A 16,687-nucleotide genomic window follows, 5' to 3' on the forward strand; every position below is an offset into this window, starting at 1 on the left:
CCCATGGCTTGCTCAGCCTGCTCTCTTATAGAACCAAGACCACCAGCTCAGAGATGGCACCACCCACAAGGGGACCTCCCCCCTTGATCACTAATTGAGAAAATGCCTTACAGCTGGATCTTGTGGAGGCATTTCCCCAACGGAAGCTCCTTTCTCTGTGATAACTCCAGCCTGTGTCAAGTTGACACAAAACTAGCCAGTACAGAGGCCCAAAGGGAGTCTGTGGCATCTAGGAGTGACCAATCCATGTCCATCACCCACTAGCTTTGGTTCCACAGGAGATCTTTCTTGACTAAGTTTGTAGGGAAAGCCAATCCTATGCTGAGATCTTTGCTCAATAGACGCGACTGCTGTGCTTTAAATGATCAAATGGCTTACAGCGTTGGTCCCTAGAGTCACTGCAGGTGTGTGCTCTGAAGGGATCAGTGGAACTTTGGCCCAGTTCTCTCTTGTGACTCCTGTCTGATGAGATGCTTTGCTCTGTTACCCGATCCTAGGATGTTGCTGGGCTGCACCCCAAAGGGGCCGAGTGATCACCATCTAGCACCACCAAGTGGTCAGTCAGGAGCACTTTTCGTTTTGAAGGTGATTACTTCAGTTTGTTACAGACACAGGAAGCTGGCTGAAGTGCTTTGAAAGAGAATGGCCTCCATAGGCTCACAGATAGTGGTGCTATTAGAAGGTGTGGCCTTGTTGGAAAGGGTGTGGCTTTGTCGGAGGAGGTGTGTCACTAGGGGGTGAACTTTGAGGTCTCCTAAGCTCAAGCCAGTTCACTTCTGCTGTTTGTGGATCAAGATGTGGAGCTCTCAGCTCCTCCAGCACTATTTCTGCCAGGATGCTGCCATGCTTCCCACCATGATGATAATAGACCTCTGAAAAGGCAAGTCAGCCCCAATTAAATGTTTTATATATGTTTTATAACTCCTTTATAAGAGTTGCCATGGCCATAGTTTCTCTTCACAGCAATAAAACCCTAACTAAGACACTGAGTAGCTGGATTATTACACAGATATAGGTGTTCTGAAGTTCTGGAATCTAATACTGAAACATGGTTATAGGAGAGACAGTAACTGCAGAAAGGCTGTAAAATACACTGATTATAGATGCACAGTTATATCTACCTGCCTACCTGCTTAGCTACACTGATTATAAATGAACAATTATATCTACCTGCCTACCCACTTAGCTACACTGATTATAGATGCACAGTTATATCTACCTGCCTACCCACTTAGCTACCCTCTCTTGTTTTGTCTCTTGTTTTGAGAAAGGGTTTCACTATGTAGTTCTGGCTGGCCTCCAACTCACTGAGATCCACCTGCTTTGGCTCCCTTAGTGCCAAGATTTAGAAAACATGTTCTACCATGCCTGGCTGGCCCTCCTGTCCTCTCTCAGGTCCTCCACTTGCTCTTCTTAGTGTCTTTTTGAGACAGAGAACCATGCACCACAGGCTGGCCTTAAATGCACTGTGAAGTCAAAGGTGACCTTGAACTCCTGACCCTCCTGCCTCCAGCTCTCCAGGGCTGGGATTACTGGCATGCACCACCATGCCTGGCTTTTGTGGTGCTAGGGATGGAACCCAGGGCCTTGTGCTTTCTAGGCAAGCTTTCTACTAAAGGAATTACATTCCCAATGCGTAAAACAAATCCTCCCCACCCTGCAACTGCCGTACTGGGCACTGAACCCAGGGCTACACACATTCTGTCCTGAGTTGATGTGCTTCAGTTAACAAGCCCCATTAGCCGGAAGCAGAACTACAGAAGCCAAAAAGCAAGGTTGCTACAGTCAGAGACTTTCCCAGAACTGTGGACTTTGATGGATTAGGTCTTTGTGTTCATTTTGGCAGGTGGTGCTGTTTCCAAGCTGAGTTTTGCAGCCTGAATGGTACTTCCATCATGGAGTCAGTTGTGCTAAGGTCTGGGGGGCCTGCTACAAAACAACCAGGCATAACTGGCATCTAAGAACTCTCTCCTGAGAATTCTCACCACAGTGAAGGAGGAGCAAGCCCCACTGACTGACCTACTTAGACTAAAGTCTGCCACGAAGACCACATGCTGGTGGGGAAGGGCCGTGGGCTGGGCCTGCGTTTCCTGCCTGTGAACCATGATGATTGGTTACTGGAAATGAGGTGGAGAACTGCAAAGAGGCAGGTGTGCAGAGCAGAAAAGAGGCGAGACAGCACAGGATCTCCTTTGTAAGAGTGACGGCTCCACCTTATGTCACACAATGGGTCGGTTATAGACTTGATGACACTCTGCAAGGCAAGCTCACAATGCATAAGGCTTCTACAAATAAGGTGTGACCTACTAGCTGCTAACAAACATTGTAAATGCTTAAAGTAAGCATTTGATGTGGTTTGCATTCCAGCGTGCACAGACGGGCACCTCGGGAAATGGAATTCCTCCTTGGATCTGAGAGTGATGTTCTTTTGATTGTCACTCTTCCTGCTGGGGATGTGGCTGGAATGGCTTCTCTCTTTCCTGTCATTATCCCTATTTTCTTTTTAAAAGGTTACTTTTTTTAATTTTTAAAATTTTTTTTAAAATTTATTTTATTCGTATTTGTATGGGTGTTTTGCTTGCATGAGTAGCTATGGACAATTCATGTGCTAGTGCCTAAGGCCAGAAGAGGGACAGTTGTGAGCTTCCATGTGGGTGATGGGACCCAAACCCAGGCACTTGGGAAGGACAGTTCATGCTCTTCCCATGGAGCCACCTCTCCAGTCTATCATTAGCACACGTCTCATTAATGTTACCATTGTGTTTGACCTGTGTTTAACCTTCTGATTGTTTTTATGTAGTGAATTTTATCACTATCAGTCGTGTGTGTGTGTGTGTGTGTGTGTGTATGGAGAACATGCACGTGGAGGTTGGATGTCACTATCAGGTGTCTTCCTTGATTGCTCTATACCTTAATTTTTGAGATGGTGTCTCACTAAACCAGAAGCTTACCTCTTCCCTGGACTGTTGACCCAGGGATCCTTCTGTTTCCGGCTACTCAGTGCTGGGGTCACAGGCCTGCCACCACATCTAGGTTTTTACACAGTTTCTGTGGCTCATACTTAAGCTATTATGCTGTGTGGCCAGCAGCTCATCAACTGAGCCACCTCCCAACCCCACTGTCACATTATGGTGGAAACAGGGTCTTACCACATGGCCTTACCTGACCTAGAACTCACTCTGTAGACCAGGCTGGCCCCAGACTCATAAAGATCTACCTGCCTCTGCCTCCTGAGTGCTGGGATTAAAGGCGTGCGCCACCACAATTTGTTAGCCACCCTTCTTTTTAAGAGAGGTACCAGAAATAAATTTAATAAAATAGGATATAGAGATGGAGAGATAGTCCAGTGGTTAGGAGTTCAGTCTGTAGCATCTATGCTGAATGGTTCATAGCTGCTGGGACGCCAGGTCTGGGAGATATAATACCTCTGTGGGCAACTGCACATCTCCCCCACCTCTCACTCCCCTGCCCCCACAGGGATACACGTACACATAATTTAAAAATATTTTTTAAAAATTACAAGGTTTATTTAAAGAACAGAACAAAACAAATCATTACCAGAATTTTAAAACCAGGAAATGAGGACCAGGAGACAAAAGCTTTTCTGACAATTAGCCTGATTTTATACATAAAAAACAAAACAAACCGTGAGAGGAACAAGGGAGCAAACAGGAAAACAGAAGCGAGGCTGTGAGGCACTGTGGTCTCTCGCTTGTTCTCACCGTTACCCAGAGCACAGCAGTTCTCCACAGACACCACGCGTGCTTACGTCAGTTCATTTACAAAAGTCTCTTCAATAAAGAGGACTGGCCCAGAAATCAGGCAAGGAGGCAGCACCCCAAACATGCGCCCGAACTTTAATAATTCCTTACTAATGATGGTATGTGTCCAAAATGTCCCTGATTGTTCTGGAACGTTCCATTTATACTACACAGTCCAGAACCAATGGCAATCAAGAGCTGTCAGGTTTGTGTGACTATATCTGTCCCACACTATCCATGCGCAATGCAGTGATTAAGGTGTATAAGGGGAAAAAAAGCGGAACAAAATCTTGCTGAAACATAATTGACAATCTTCATGAGACAGGAAGACCCCAGAAACTTGCCATCATCCCTCAGTTTCTGTTTAGTATGTAACACTAAGAGATCTTCGCAAAAATCTAAATTTCAGTTATTGACTTATGTTTAAAAACTTCCTATTTTTTTTTTTTCGATTTATTTATTTATTTTTATGTATGAGTACACTGTTGCTGTCTTCAGACCCACCAGAAGAGGGCATTGGATCCCATTACAGATGGTTGTGAGACACCATGTGGTTGCTGGGAATTGAACTCAGGACCTCTGGAAGAGCAGTCAGTGCTCTTAACCTCTGAGCCATCTCTCCAGCCCAAAACTTCCTATTCTTAAAATACTAGATAAACATGAAGATAAACCGTGACAACTCCTTCTACCTGCAGGCCTTCTGCTTCTGTTTACATCTCGCCTTACTTCTTCACCAGAAACCGAGTGATGTCTGATGTGTGCTTTGTTGCCAGAGAGAGTCGTCTCACCTGACTTCTTTCCTTGGCTTGCTGGGCGGTTCTCTAGGAGTTAACAGATGCATAGCTCAGGGTAGGGAGAAAGCTTTGTGCTGAAGTCTGGGAAAAGGCGCATTATCCACATATGCAGTGCTTATCCACAGGAAATGTCCTGAGAGCCTAGGTTTACTGGTCTCAGTTATAGAAAAACATTCTTTCGGAGCAGAGACTGAAGGAATGACCATCTAGAGACTGCCCCACCTGGGGATCCATCCCATAAACAACCACCAGAACCAGACACTATTGCAGATGCCAACAAGAGCTTGCTGACAGGAGCCTGATATAGCTTTCTCCTGAGAGGCTCTGCCAGTGTCTGGCAAATACAGAAGTGGATGCTCACAGCCATCCATTGGACAGAGCACAAGGTCCCCAATGAAGGAGGTAGAGAAAGTACCCAAGGATCTAAAGGGGTTTGCAGCCCGATAGGAGGAACAATAATATGAACTAACCAGTACCCTCAGAGCTCCCTGTGACTAAACCACTAACCAAAGAAAACAGCTGGTGGGACTCATGGCTCTAGCTGTATATGTAGTGGAGGATGGCCTAGTCAGCCATCAATGGGAGGAGAAGCTCTTTGTCCTGTGAAGGTTCTATGCCCCAGTGTGGGGGAATGCCAGGACCAGAAAGCGAGAGTGGGTGAATTGGTGAGTGGGGAAGGGGGGATATAGGGGGCTTTTGGAGGGGAAACTAGGAAAGGGATAACATTTGAAATGTATATAAAGAAAATATCTAATAAAAAAAGAAGAAAAAAAAAGAAGAAAAGTAAACATTCTTGTGGAGAATGTCCCACTACCCAGAAACTCATGGGCCATCTATGTGGGAACTAGGAGAAGCCATGAACCTCAGCATCTAAGTAGGTACTTATACATATCTTAAAATTCCCAGTATTCAGTGAGTAAAATCTGGATCCAACTCAGAAAATTCATTTCCAAATCAACACATAAGACACTGCAGAAAATCAAATGTGACAGAACCAGATTCTTCTGCTAAGTCCAAATAAAAATTTTCATGAGACTCTGAAAAAAACAAAGGAACCCAGAGAAGATTCTCACCGGGATTCTCACCGGTGCTGTCTTTGACAGTGTTGGACAGCCAGCCCCACACTCACTATGTAGCTCAGAATGAATGGCTTTGAAGGCCGAGCTCCCCCTGCCTCTTGGGTGCTACACTACCACATCCAGTACTCACAGGCCTCAACCACCCAACCTGTGCAGCGCTGGGATGGAACCAGGGCTTCTCCCACGTTAAGTGAGTGTTCTACCCACTGCACTGCACCCTTAGTCCAGAGAATGAAGGAGGAGGGTAGCAGCCATTCTTTCCTCTGTGACTATCAGGTTCCTCAGAGCCAGGTGTCAGGGGCGATGAGAGAAGCCCCATGCCATTCTGCTCCCAGATGGGCGCATGTGTGTCCTCGGAGTCGCCACCTCCCGTGTGCATCCCCAGGGCTATTTGGATTGTCATATGGGTGAGTGTCACTGACCTCCTTGTGGCACACTGTGCAGAGGGTCTGCAGGTTGTCCAGGGAGCACTGTCCACCTCCTTCATAGACCGGCCGGATGTGATCCACCTGCCAGAAGTGGCCTTCTCCTGGGTTTCTCAGCATCGCATTTAGCTGCAGTAAGAACACACTGTCAGCTACTTCCCAGATCTGCTGTGGGAACCTTGGGCTGTGCACTGGGAAACCCCTTCACACAGCAAAATCACAGGGAGAAACACATTAGGGTGGCTTTTTATAGCTTTTGTTGTGAGTTAAAAAGAAACAAAACCCTTTAAGTTAGCAATTTGAAAACAGTAAAATGTGTATTTAAAAGAGTTTTGTCCCATGCTATCTAACACATTCTAAAAACCTGATGAACCAAGTATAAGATACCTATGCTCCTGACAGACTGGGGGGAAATTGGTTGGTTTTTGACCCTTTAAGTTGCTTTACATATTTATTCTTAATATTAATTATTAAATAACCATCCATTGCTGGCCTAAATGCATTTGTTCCTCCATCGGTGGCAGGCGAATGGCACCATTCACATTCTCTTTGCCAGGTAAGATCTCCTGTATCCCAGGCTGCCACCACACTCATCATAGCCAAGGATGACCCTGAACTCTTGATCTTCTACCTCCCAAGAGCTAGAGTTACAGCCTGCAGCACCATGCTAGGGTTATTTATGCTGGGGATGGAACCCAGGCTTTCATGTGTGCTAGGCAAGCTCTCGACCAACCGAGTTGTGTCCCCAGTGCTGGCCAGAATATGTTATTTACCAACTTCCCATGTTGCATAGCCTGGTATGGCATGAAATCTACACAATGAACTTCTGTACCTTGCATGTTTGAAATAAACAATGATAGCTCCTTAAAACAGCCAGTATCTAGGCTGGTCTACATACCCATTTAGCCAGTGATGCTTTTTGCTACAATGAGATGTAGCTGAACATTACCCGAGATAAAGGCACTCAGATATGCCTTTTGTGGCCAGTTCTTTCTCTCTGAGCAGCTTTAACTGACAGGCTTGATGGTCCAGAAGGCTGGTCTTTCTTGTTCCTGGATAATGTGTACAAGATCCCCTGGAGGCTAGCTCTCATGTGCTGACTGCCTCATAACAGACTCTGTTCACTCAGTTTGTGCCTGGTGTTGAGGCATCTTCCCTCAGCACCCCTGGGTGCAACACCTAACCTGTGACAGCTACAGTCCTAGACAGGTCACTTTCAGATGACCTTGGGTCATTTCACTGCACATTCAGAAAGCCTGCAGTACACAGGCAGTATGGGAGCTTGGCTGACATTCCTCTCAAGGGTTACAGAATATCCCTCATCAATGAGGCCTCAGGAATATCATTAGAGATACAATGCACTTTTCTATAGCCAAGAGATATACTAATTCGTCTCTTAGAAATGATTGTTAGCTAATTCTATTATAATGTAGCAGGTAAATTAAAATACGTAATTTATTTAAATATTATCTATCTATCTATCTATCTATCTATCTATCTATCTATCTATCTATCTATCTATCTATCATCTATCTATCGTCAGGGGCTCACTATGTAGCACTGGCTGTCCTGGAACTCACTGTGTAGACCAGGCTGGCCTCGAACTTGCAGAGACATGCTTGCTTGCCTTTGAACCTCCTGAGTTCTGGAACTAAAGGCTCGTGGCTAAAAATATACAATGTGTTTAGCTGACAGGAAGTCTTCTAGTATATTAGTGGGCAGGGATTGCTTAGGTGACCCATTTTTGATTAAGCACACCACAAAATTAAACACTTTCTTTAAGTTGGAAACTAGTTTCCCTAAGGCGATCACACCTGTGCCTGAGCTTTGGGAGGCTGAAAGAACGCTGACACCCACAACCGTGCCAGGAACAGTACCTAGCCATGAGCTGCTTTATTAACATCGTGTGTTATAATGAGAGGACCACACAGCCCTTTCATTGTAAGCTGTATTTTGGGGTTACTCCCTGTAGTGGTTTGAGCAGGAATTCCCCCCACAGTCTCAAGTGTTTGAATGCTTGGCCTGGGAGTGGCACTATTAGGAGGTATGGGCTTGTTGGAGGAAGTGTGTCACTGTGGAGGCGGGCCTCTAGGTCTCATGTGCTCTACCCATACCCAGTGTGGCACAGTTGCTTCTGTGGATCAAATGTAGGTCTCTCAGCTCCTTCTCCAGCACCATGTCTGCCTGTGCGCTATCATGTTTCCCACCATGATGATAACAGACTAAACTCTCTGACCTGCAAGTCAGCCCCAGTTAAATATTTTCCTTTCTAAGAGTTGCCATGGTGTCAGTTCACAATAGAAATCCTAACTAAGACACTCCCTCGCACGCAGTCTAAGATGCTAACATAGTAGGTCTGTGCTCAGTGTCTATGTTTGCAGTCATGCACCACCACTTAATCTCTTCTTAAAGCAGATCAGAATCCAAGAACAGCTCTAGACCGACCGTACAGCCATTACTAAGGAAGCTGTCAGGCAGGAAAACAAGTCAGAGAACAGCCGAGGTTACAGTGACTCACGGAATGAAGGAAATGCCATGGAAATGACTTCATTTCTTTCCTAAATCAATGGTATAAAAAGAGAGGGGGTGCTGAAGACGGAAGAGAGCACAAAAGGCATTACAACGCGGGGGAGACGCATTTTCATCCTAATTTGAACAAAATAAGTGAGACCATCCTGGGAAGCAAACACGCACTTAGGATAAGTGAGGAATTGTAATTCTCTTGGCTATTGTCATTTGCACTGTGATTATATTTTTCAAAAGGAATAGATGAAAGAAGAGTGACAGGGAGGAGAGGGAAGGATCAGAAGGAGAGAGAGGCAGGGAAAGAGAGACAAAAGGGAGGAAGGGAGGAAGGGAGGGAGGAAGAAAGGAAGAGGGAGGAAAAAGAGGAGGGAAGAAGAGAAAAGAGAGGCGAGGGAGGAAGAAGGAGGGAGGAAGAGAAGATGAAAGCGGGACTGGAAAGAGGCAGGCTATCTTTGATCAGGAGATATGTAATAGAGAGCTGACTGAGTAAAGCTGTTGACAGATGGAGGCCAACAGCACCATGGCGACTGCTAAAGGGGGTGATGGCATGTGACTTCAGTATTCTCTACCCCTGTGCACTTCTGGACAAGGCCAGTCTGCAGGACGCTGGCTGAACCACTGCCTGGACAGTGATAGCATACCTGCTCCACTGGGAGCTTTGCAGTCCAGGCAGAACTGAGGAGGTTCTTCCTCTGGCTTTTAGGGGCATCTCTCATCCGCAGAAAGAGCTCGTGTGCATTCACGCCACACCGCTGACACACACCATGTTCTGCTGCAAACACCTGGGCTCTCAGGTAACTGTTATTGGATCGGATCCAGAATTCTTCCTGACATTTCAGGGAACAGAACCGTGAGTCCCAGGCGCTGGCTTTGGCTTCTTGCTCGGGCTGGCAGGTGGGATGCTGGCAGTGGAGGCAGAGTGGCCTTCCTTCCTTATCCACCGCCTGAATGTAGCCTTTGGATGGGGATGGCTCAACAGTGAGATCAGCTGGGCAGGGATTCGGAGATGGGACACAGGCTCTGTCAAGCTTTCTACAATTGAACAAAATACTTTAGAGAGGTCTCAGCTTTGGTGTTCAGTGGGAGATGAAATATCTGTAGTCAGTAATACATAGTTCAGCCAACTTGAGACGAGCCACGCCACAAAAATTAATCTGACACAAGCAGCCTCTTTTAGTCATACTGAAGTGCTTCCCCAACAAACACTTCCAGACATCAGACGCTGGACAATGAGACACACTTGAAATGCTCATCAAAACCACGGTGCAAGCTCCACAGAACCCCAGTGGCTGCTCCACCCCTCACCCAGCTGGGCCACACACCTCCCCAGCCTCAGAGCGCCATGGCTTGTTCCTGCTTTTTGCTACCTTACAGGATGAAGGGATTGTCACGGACTGACAGAACATGAATTGGAACAGAATCCTTACTAAATATCAGGCTTCTCTGGGAAACTCCAAGTTGATTAGATAAAAATTGGAAATGAAACACAACAGGACACGTGTTCACTTGATTACAATCCCAAGCACACCAGCTGGATATGACTGAAACTGCCAGGCTGGCAGACGGAGCTCGGGTCTCCTGACATCTTTACCCAGGCTTGTGGCAGGCCAAACAGGCTCCTGTTTGGGGTATTCCTCATCTCTAATGTCTAAGATGATGAGCTTGTGGGCCTAAGAGTGTTGTTGGAAAGGCTGAAAAACTATTAAATCATGACTGTTTTGTAACCTTTAACGTGGCTACATCATCGGGGCAGTTATCACAGAAACTGTGCAGCAGCGCTCTTCACCAGGTGTGAGCGCTACTGTGCAGCAGCGCTCTTCACCAGGTGTGAGTGCTACTGTGCACTTACTTTATAGAAGAGTCCTGGGTCATGGATCCCTTGGTGATCAGACGGATGTGGCCCCCATCACTTTTCACTTTATTCATGGAAGCCATGGCAACATCTTCTTTAGTGATGTATCTAGAATTAGATATTAAGTATATTTTCTCCTATACGAGTTTCTGAAGAGGCAGACAATGCTCCATTGTCTATAGTGTCTATACCCCAGTAAATAATTCTTCTCCTAGCTTCTTACCCTCAGTAAGCTCATTAGGTCACACGAGAAGGCGTGGGTTAGAAGAGAGACTAGCGAGGAAGTGGAAGGGGAGAACTGACACTTTTAAGACTTAGTGTCAAGTTGCTAATATTTTATTTTTCATTGTGGTTTGCAGACATTCATGAAGAATGCTAACTCCCAAAAGGACCATGGTAAATCTCAATTATAGCAAACAGAGAAGGAGAATGTTACCCACAAAACCAATTTTTGAATTAAATGCTAGTAGAGGAGAGACATCTTTGAAAGAAGAGCAGGGTGCTTTGGAGAGTGATTCAACATGTTGGGTATAATCCTGGGCTCTAGGCTGCTGACCTGGTGGTAGAAGGCCAATGATGTCAGGGATGCCTCTAAATCAGCCTGGTGTCTGGGAACAGAGCCAACCCAATGGCTGCTGCTCTGGGTCATTTCCCATCAGCTAAAACTGATTACTTGGAAGCTAGCTGCAAGACTCCAGCTTGGATAAGGCCTAGAGCTGGTGGAGCATAATCTTGTTGGGGGATCTAGTCATTTCTTTCCAGGACTCCCAATATTTAGTACATATGTCTTTTTTGTTGTTGTTCCTGTGACAGTGTGTGTGTGTGAGTGAGTGAATTTATGTTTGCATGTGTGAATGCATTTAGGTACATGTGGAGCCCAAGGATTGGTAGCAGGTATGTTGCTGGATCACTTTTTACTTTATTTACTAAAACATAGTGTGGTGGTTCGAATATGCTTGGCCAATGGGAAGTGGCACCATTAGGAGGAAGTATGTCACTGCGGAGAAAGGCTTTAAGGTCCTATGCTCAAGCTCTGTTCAGTAAGAGAGCCTCCTCCTCCTGACGGTCTTCTGATTCAGATATAGAACTCTCAGCTCCTTCTCCAGCACCACGTCTGCCTGCATGCTGTCATGCTTCCTGCCATGATAATGGACTAAACCTCTGAAACTGTAAGTCAGCCCCAATGAAATGTTTGTCTTTATAAGAGTTGCCATGGTCGTGGTGTCTCTCCATTGCAGTAACTAAGGCATGGGCTCTTTCTGAATCTGGAATGTTTGCTGGTTTGGCTAGCCTAGCTGGCCAGCTTGCCCCAGTGGTTGTGTCCCGAGTTGACTACTGGGATTTATGGCAGTCTACCGCTGGCCCAGCTTGGATATAGGTGCTGAAATAGAAACTTTGGTCCTTATACAAGCCAATTATGAACTGAGCCATGTCTTCAGCCTGACATTTAATATTTTAAAGATGGGATCCAGCCCCAGTCCCCCCCCCCTTTGCATTTGATGCTTCTCCCTCATGCCTGCTGGGCTGGAGGTTTCTAAGAGGCTCTTAGATGAAGTTCCTCTGGAAAGCACTCAGGTGGGATGGCAAAAAGGAAAGAGGCTCAGCCTGATCTCCCACACCTACTCTCTGGTCTCCTTTATTCCTAAAGCTGCCATTCCCTGATGCTCCACCACAGGACACCAGTGCTGCTAAGCTGCTGCCCTCTGTGGCTACAATGTTTACTTGAAAGACGTTCCTTTCTCTTCCTCTCTGAGCAGTCACCAAGGTATCTCTGTGAATGCTGAAGAGCTTTCTGCACTCTCCTCCTTCCATTCCCACAACTGATTTTAAATACTGTGGACCCTAGGTATGTTCTAGGGTTGTTATAATCTATGGTGTCTTCAGACACTGTGACCCTTAGGACAGTTATGTTCCCCTTCTGGGAACATGGTGCCAGAGGAGAGAACTAGATCCTTTTGAACTGAAGTTACAGGTAGTTATAAGCCATTATGTGGGTGCTGGGAACCAAACCCAGGTCCTCTGCAAGAGCGGCAAGTGTACTTAACACCGAGACAGCTCCCCAGTCCCTTATTTACTAACTCAAATGGAGGAAGGTGTATTAGGTAGGTTTAGTAATCTGTGATCTTCTCCAAAGAAGGAAAGCTGCTACAAGAGAGCTGGCAACTTCCCCTGGTACTGTTCACTCCATGCTAAGAGAACCAGGGTTATGATCAGAGAGGTTCATGGAAGAGAAGTGCAGGTGCTTACAATGTCAAGTAAAGACATTAGAAATGGACTCTCGGTGAAGACGGAAGAGGGGATATAAATGTGTCACGATTAACCTTTATTTTCCAACGTGGACCTGACAGTTATTTTACACTCCTGGGAACAGGTAGTATGTTAAAATAGAACCAACTCTTCTATTGTAGGGTAGATAGAGTCCTGGGGCTTGCTCTGAGGCCCTAAGGGTAAAAAGGTCTCTAGTTGTTAGTAACTGCCTGAGGCAGCTTAGTAGGTTGCAGGGGTGTCAAGCCCTGCTTCTGGCCTCTCTGTTAATGTGCAGGATTCCAGATAAGTGAAATCCAGCCAATCTGACACCTTTCAGCAGATCTGGTTAAGTTCATTACATATAGAACTATGTTGCTATAAAATGACATAACCACTATTTTAAGTATAATTCTCCCTCTCTCTTAAAACAAGGACTCATGTTGCCCAGACTAGCTTTGAACTCCCCATATAGCTGAGGACGGGCTTTAATTCCTGATGTCCATGCCTCCACCTAAGTGATAAAATGACAAGTGTGTAACTGGTTTATTCAGCGCTATGAAGGAACCCAGGGCTTTGTATATGCTAGGCAATTATTCTTTAACAAACTATATCCCCAGCATAATTTCCTTCTAATTTACCAAAATTTCACCTCATTTCATGAGGTGCCTCAGATCTATAGAAATGGCCCTGGAAAACAATATTCTACAGGACACAAAGAAAAGGACTTACCTTCTAGTATTATTTTCCTTGGCTTGTTGCTTTGTGATCTCTTCCAAAGCCAGCAGTGGGCTGCAGAACAGCTGACCGCTTTTCCTGAGAACCCTCTGCTTCATGGCAGTCAGACTATTCCACTCTCGGACGAACCTTAGAATCTGGTAGTAAAGGAATGATGAAGCATTAACGGTTCTCGATGCAGCCTCCTCGGAAAGCCAGGTACCCCAACACGAGAGAACTGATCTTACGGTATCCCTCTTACACGCAGAGTCCTATAGCTTAAGTCTCTCTTCAATTTGATAGTATTTCCATGTTATAAACCACCTACGTCCAGCTCAATCCCGAGTCCCTAAAGGCACGTCAGCAGCCAGGTATGTGCTTTGAACACACTGGCACCAACAGTGACCGTGCCTTCAGAGAAACCTGAACAAGGTCTAGACCCCAGCAGCAACCTGGGAAAAGCTGGCCTCAGGGAAGCAGGTCCTGCGGGGCCACAGGGGATGGTGCAACTTGTGACACTCACACTGTATTAGATGCCTCAGAATCAGGTCAGATGCAGCAGTAAATCTGCATCACTGAGGAACAGTTATCACGATTGTTTGTATCTATATATGCATCTAGTCAATCTGTCTCTGAGGGTCAGTATTTTTTTTTTTTTTGCTTAATTGCTTTTATTTTATTATGTATCTTCTCAAGTTAAAATGGGGCAGAATTATAATTCTTTTTATTATTATTATTATTTTCTTTATTTACATTTCAAATGCTATCCCGAAAGTTCCCTATACCCCCCCCCCCCCCCCCGCGCGCCCCTGCTCCCCTACTTACCCACTCCCACTACTTGGCCCTGGCCTTCCCCTGTGCTGGGTCATATAAAGTTTGCAAGACCAAGGGGCCTCTCTTCCCAATGATGGCCAATTAGGCCATCTTCTGCTACATATGCAGCTAGAGACTCGAGCTCAGGGGGTACAGGTTAGTTCATATTGTTGTTGCACCTACAGGGTTGCAGCCCCCTTAAGCTCCTTGGGTACTTTCTCTAGCTCTGCCATTGGGGGCCCTGTGTTCCATCCAATAGCTGACTGTGAGCATTCACTTCTGTGTTTGGCAGGCACTGGCATAGCCTCACAAGAGGCCACTATATCAGGGTTCTGAGGGTCAGTATTAACTGATGCCAAAACCATAGCTCCCTGCTACCTCTTCAACAGGGTACAGCTGAGCCCTGAGCAATGCTTCCTTCCCACTATCAGGGTAGTAAAACCCAGAAAGCAGGCAGAATCCCCATTCCAGTTTTGTGAACATGAATGGTGCAGTGCGCAGTGAAGTTATGGCCTCACTCTGATCATGAGTCCAGAGTCCCAGTGTGGTATCATCCTGGCTCCTGGAATGTGTCATCGTTAGAATTTATCCTGAAGAGGTAAGTGTGATTCTGACAGATACATCATAGCTGCTAATCTGATGAATGGGAGGGAACCGATGTGAGGACGATTCTGCCTTCAGCAGCAGCGCCGCTAGGTGTGATCACTCACCAAGGAAACAGATTCCACATTTATTTTTAGCACCACGGAAATTAATAGACACTGACTGAAGGGATAAGAATGTAGCCCGCACTTTGACTCTGCAATAAGCCATGAGGTTTTCTTTCATTAAACTAAAAATCATCTCTATAGTTATAAAATAATTTTATTTAAAATAAATTAATTTTACTCAAAACTCTTCTTACCAGAGAGCGATTCTGTTTTAGTTGAAAGGTTGCTGGTAAGTCTTCCCAAAGGTCTAATTTTATATCCAAAGGAATGAAATTACAGTTCATTGGCTTTCCATCCTGATAAGGGATGAGGAGATATTATTAGTGTACTTTAGTCAGCAGGTACTCATAACTACTTTATAAGAAAAGTCTAGTTACCATGTAGCACGACCAGTCTCCTAAAATATAAACTGGGAGGCATGTACTAGACAAGGGATACCCAACATGAGTCCCCCACAGAACTGAGGTGAATGGGAGAGGTGTTCTGCCTGTACATAGCCCAAGTTGTCTGTTGTCAACCTGGATGTTGTACTTCCTGCCCCGACATATTTTTACTGCCTAACTTGGAGATGATGAGAAACTGTAAACACAGAAGAACAGCAGCATGACCCAAGTGATGGTCTTTATAATATCAGAGCATCACTCCAATCAAAGAACAGCATTGATAAGCATCTGGATACCCCTTCCCAGATGGATTGATATTTTTTATCTATTGTTATTGGCAGAAGGGGAAGTGAGACAGAAATTCTAGAGAAGTATTTTAAAACCTGCTTTTCCAGAGCCATGTTCCATTGCTGCTCCATGAAGTTCACGGCTTGCCTGGAGAGGAAGGTGGAACTGCCCCGAAGAGTGGTATCTCTCAGACATTGGTGAACGCTATTCCTGCTTAACACAGAAGACTCACTAGATCCACAGCAGCTTCTCATACTCAAGCTCTCCTAGTCAAACAGATGCTAGCGGTCCACAATCGTGTTGGAAGAAGAAAGCTAGGGAGGCTTTTATGACGTGCTGTGTACCCATGTATGTAGTTATGTAATTCCAAACCCTGGCTGTGGGATTCTCCTGTTAGTGATCAGTTCTCTTGTGACACAGGGCATTATACTTCTGTTACCAACGACTCCTCCTTTATGCTGCACACTCTTAGTGACCTAGGGATTTCACAAACTTCTACTAGATGTGCCTCGGTCCCTTGTAGTATAAAAAGGTAACTTCTCATCTCCACTCAGTTCCAGCTGTGGAGAGTTGTCAACATGCCACCCACTTTTATCTCCTGTTTAGGGACTGACAGTAATCAAACGATGACATTTTATGGTAATGGAATATGCAAGCATTTAGAACAACCATAAATATGCCTGCTGCCCAGCCTGCTTCCCCTCATCTACAGGCTCCACAGGGTGGGCTGGCATTCAGGCCTACAAGGACACTGAGTATCGCCCTGCTTGGTCTCTGGTGGCTCCACCTCATTGTGGTTCCCACAGTGGATAGTGTGTGGTGATTTGGTTTCTGTGCAGCCATTTCCTTCTGACTGAACATGGTTATACAGCACACCGTATATCCAATCTCCTTTAGTAGAAAACACAGTTGAAGGTAGTTTGGTCAGAAGCTTTTTCTTCTTTTCCTTCCTCTATCCCTCCATCCTACCTCCTTCCCTCCCCCCTCCTTTTCTTTCCTCTTCTCTTCTCTTCTCTTCTCTTCTCTTCTCTTCTCTTCTCTTCTCTTCTCTTCTCTTCTCTTCTCTTCTCTTCTCTTCTCTCCTCTCCCCTCCCC

General features: G+C 45.7%; 1 protein-coding gene across 2 annotated transcripts in view; it reads right to left on the reverse strand.

The window, feature by feature from the left end:
• Nucleotides 1–4,350: 4,350 nt before the first annotated feature.
• The window catches only part of Zranb3 (zinc finger RANBP2-type containing 3), a 142,696-nt gene continuing 130,359 nt past the window's right edge, over nt 4,351–16,687 (reverse strand). For both annotated transcript variants that reach the window (XM_021198241.2, XM_029539400.1), the window contains exons 16-21: nt 15,116–15,217; nt 13,414–13,556; nt 10,435–10,545; nt 9,227–9,617; nt 6,057–6,188; nt 4,351–4,582 (exon numbers count right to left, since the gene is read on the reverse strand). In XM_021198241.2, the coding sequence (XP_021053900.1) occupies nt 4,484–4,582; nt 6,057–6,188; nt 9,227–9,617; nt 10,435–10,545; nt 13,414–13,556; nt 15,116–15,217 (978 nt within the window). In that variant the 3' untranslated portion in view covers nt 4,351–4,483. The remainder of the gene's footprint in view (nt 4,583–6,056; nt 6,189–9,226; nt 9,618–10,434; nt 10,546–13,413; nt 13,557–15,115; nt 15,218–16,687) is intronic.

Source organism: Mus pahari, chromosome 5 (genome assembly GCF_900095145.1).
Source record: "Mus pahari chromosome 5, PAHARI_EIJ_v1.1, whole genome shotgun sequence".
Lineage (NCBI taxonomy): Eukaryota > Metazoa > Chordata > Mammalia > Rodentia > Muridae > Mus > Mus pahari.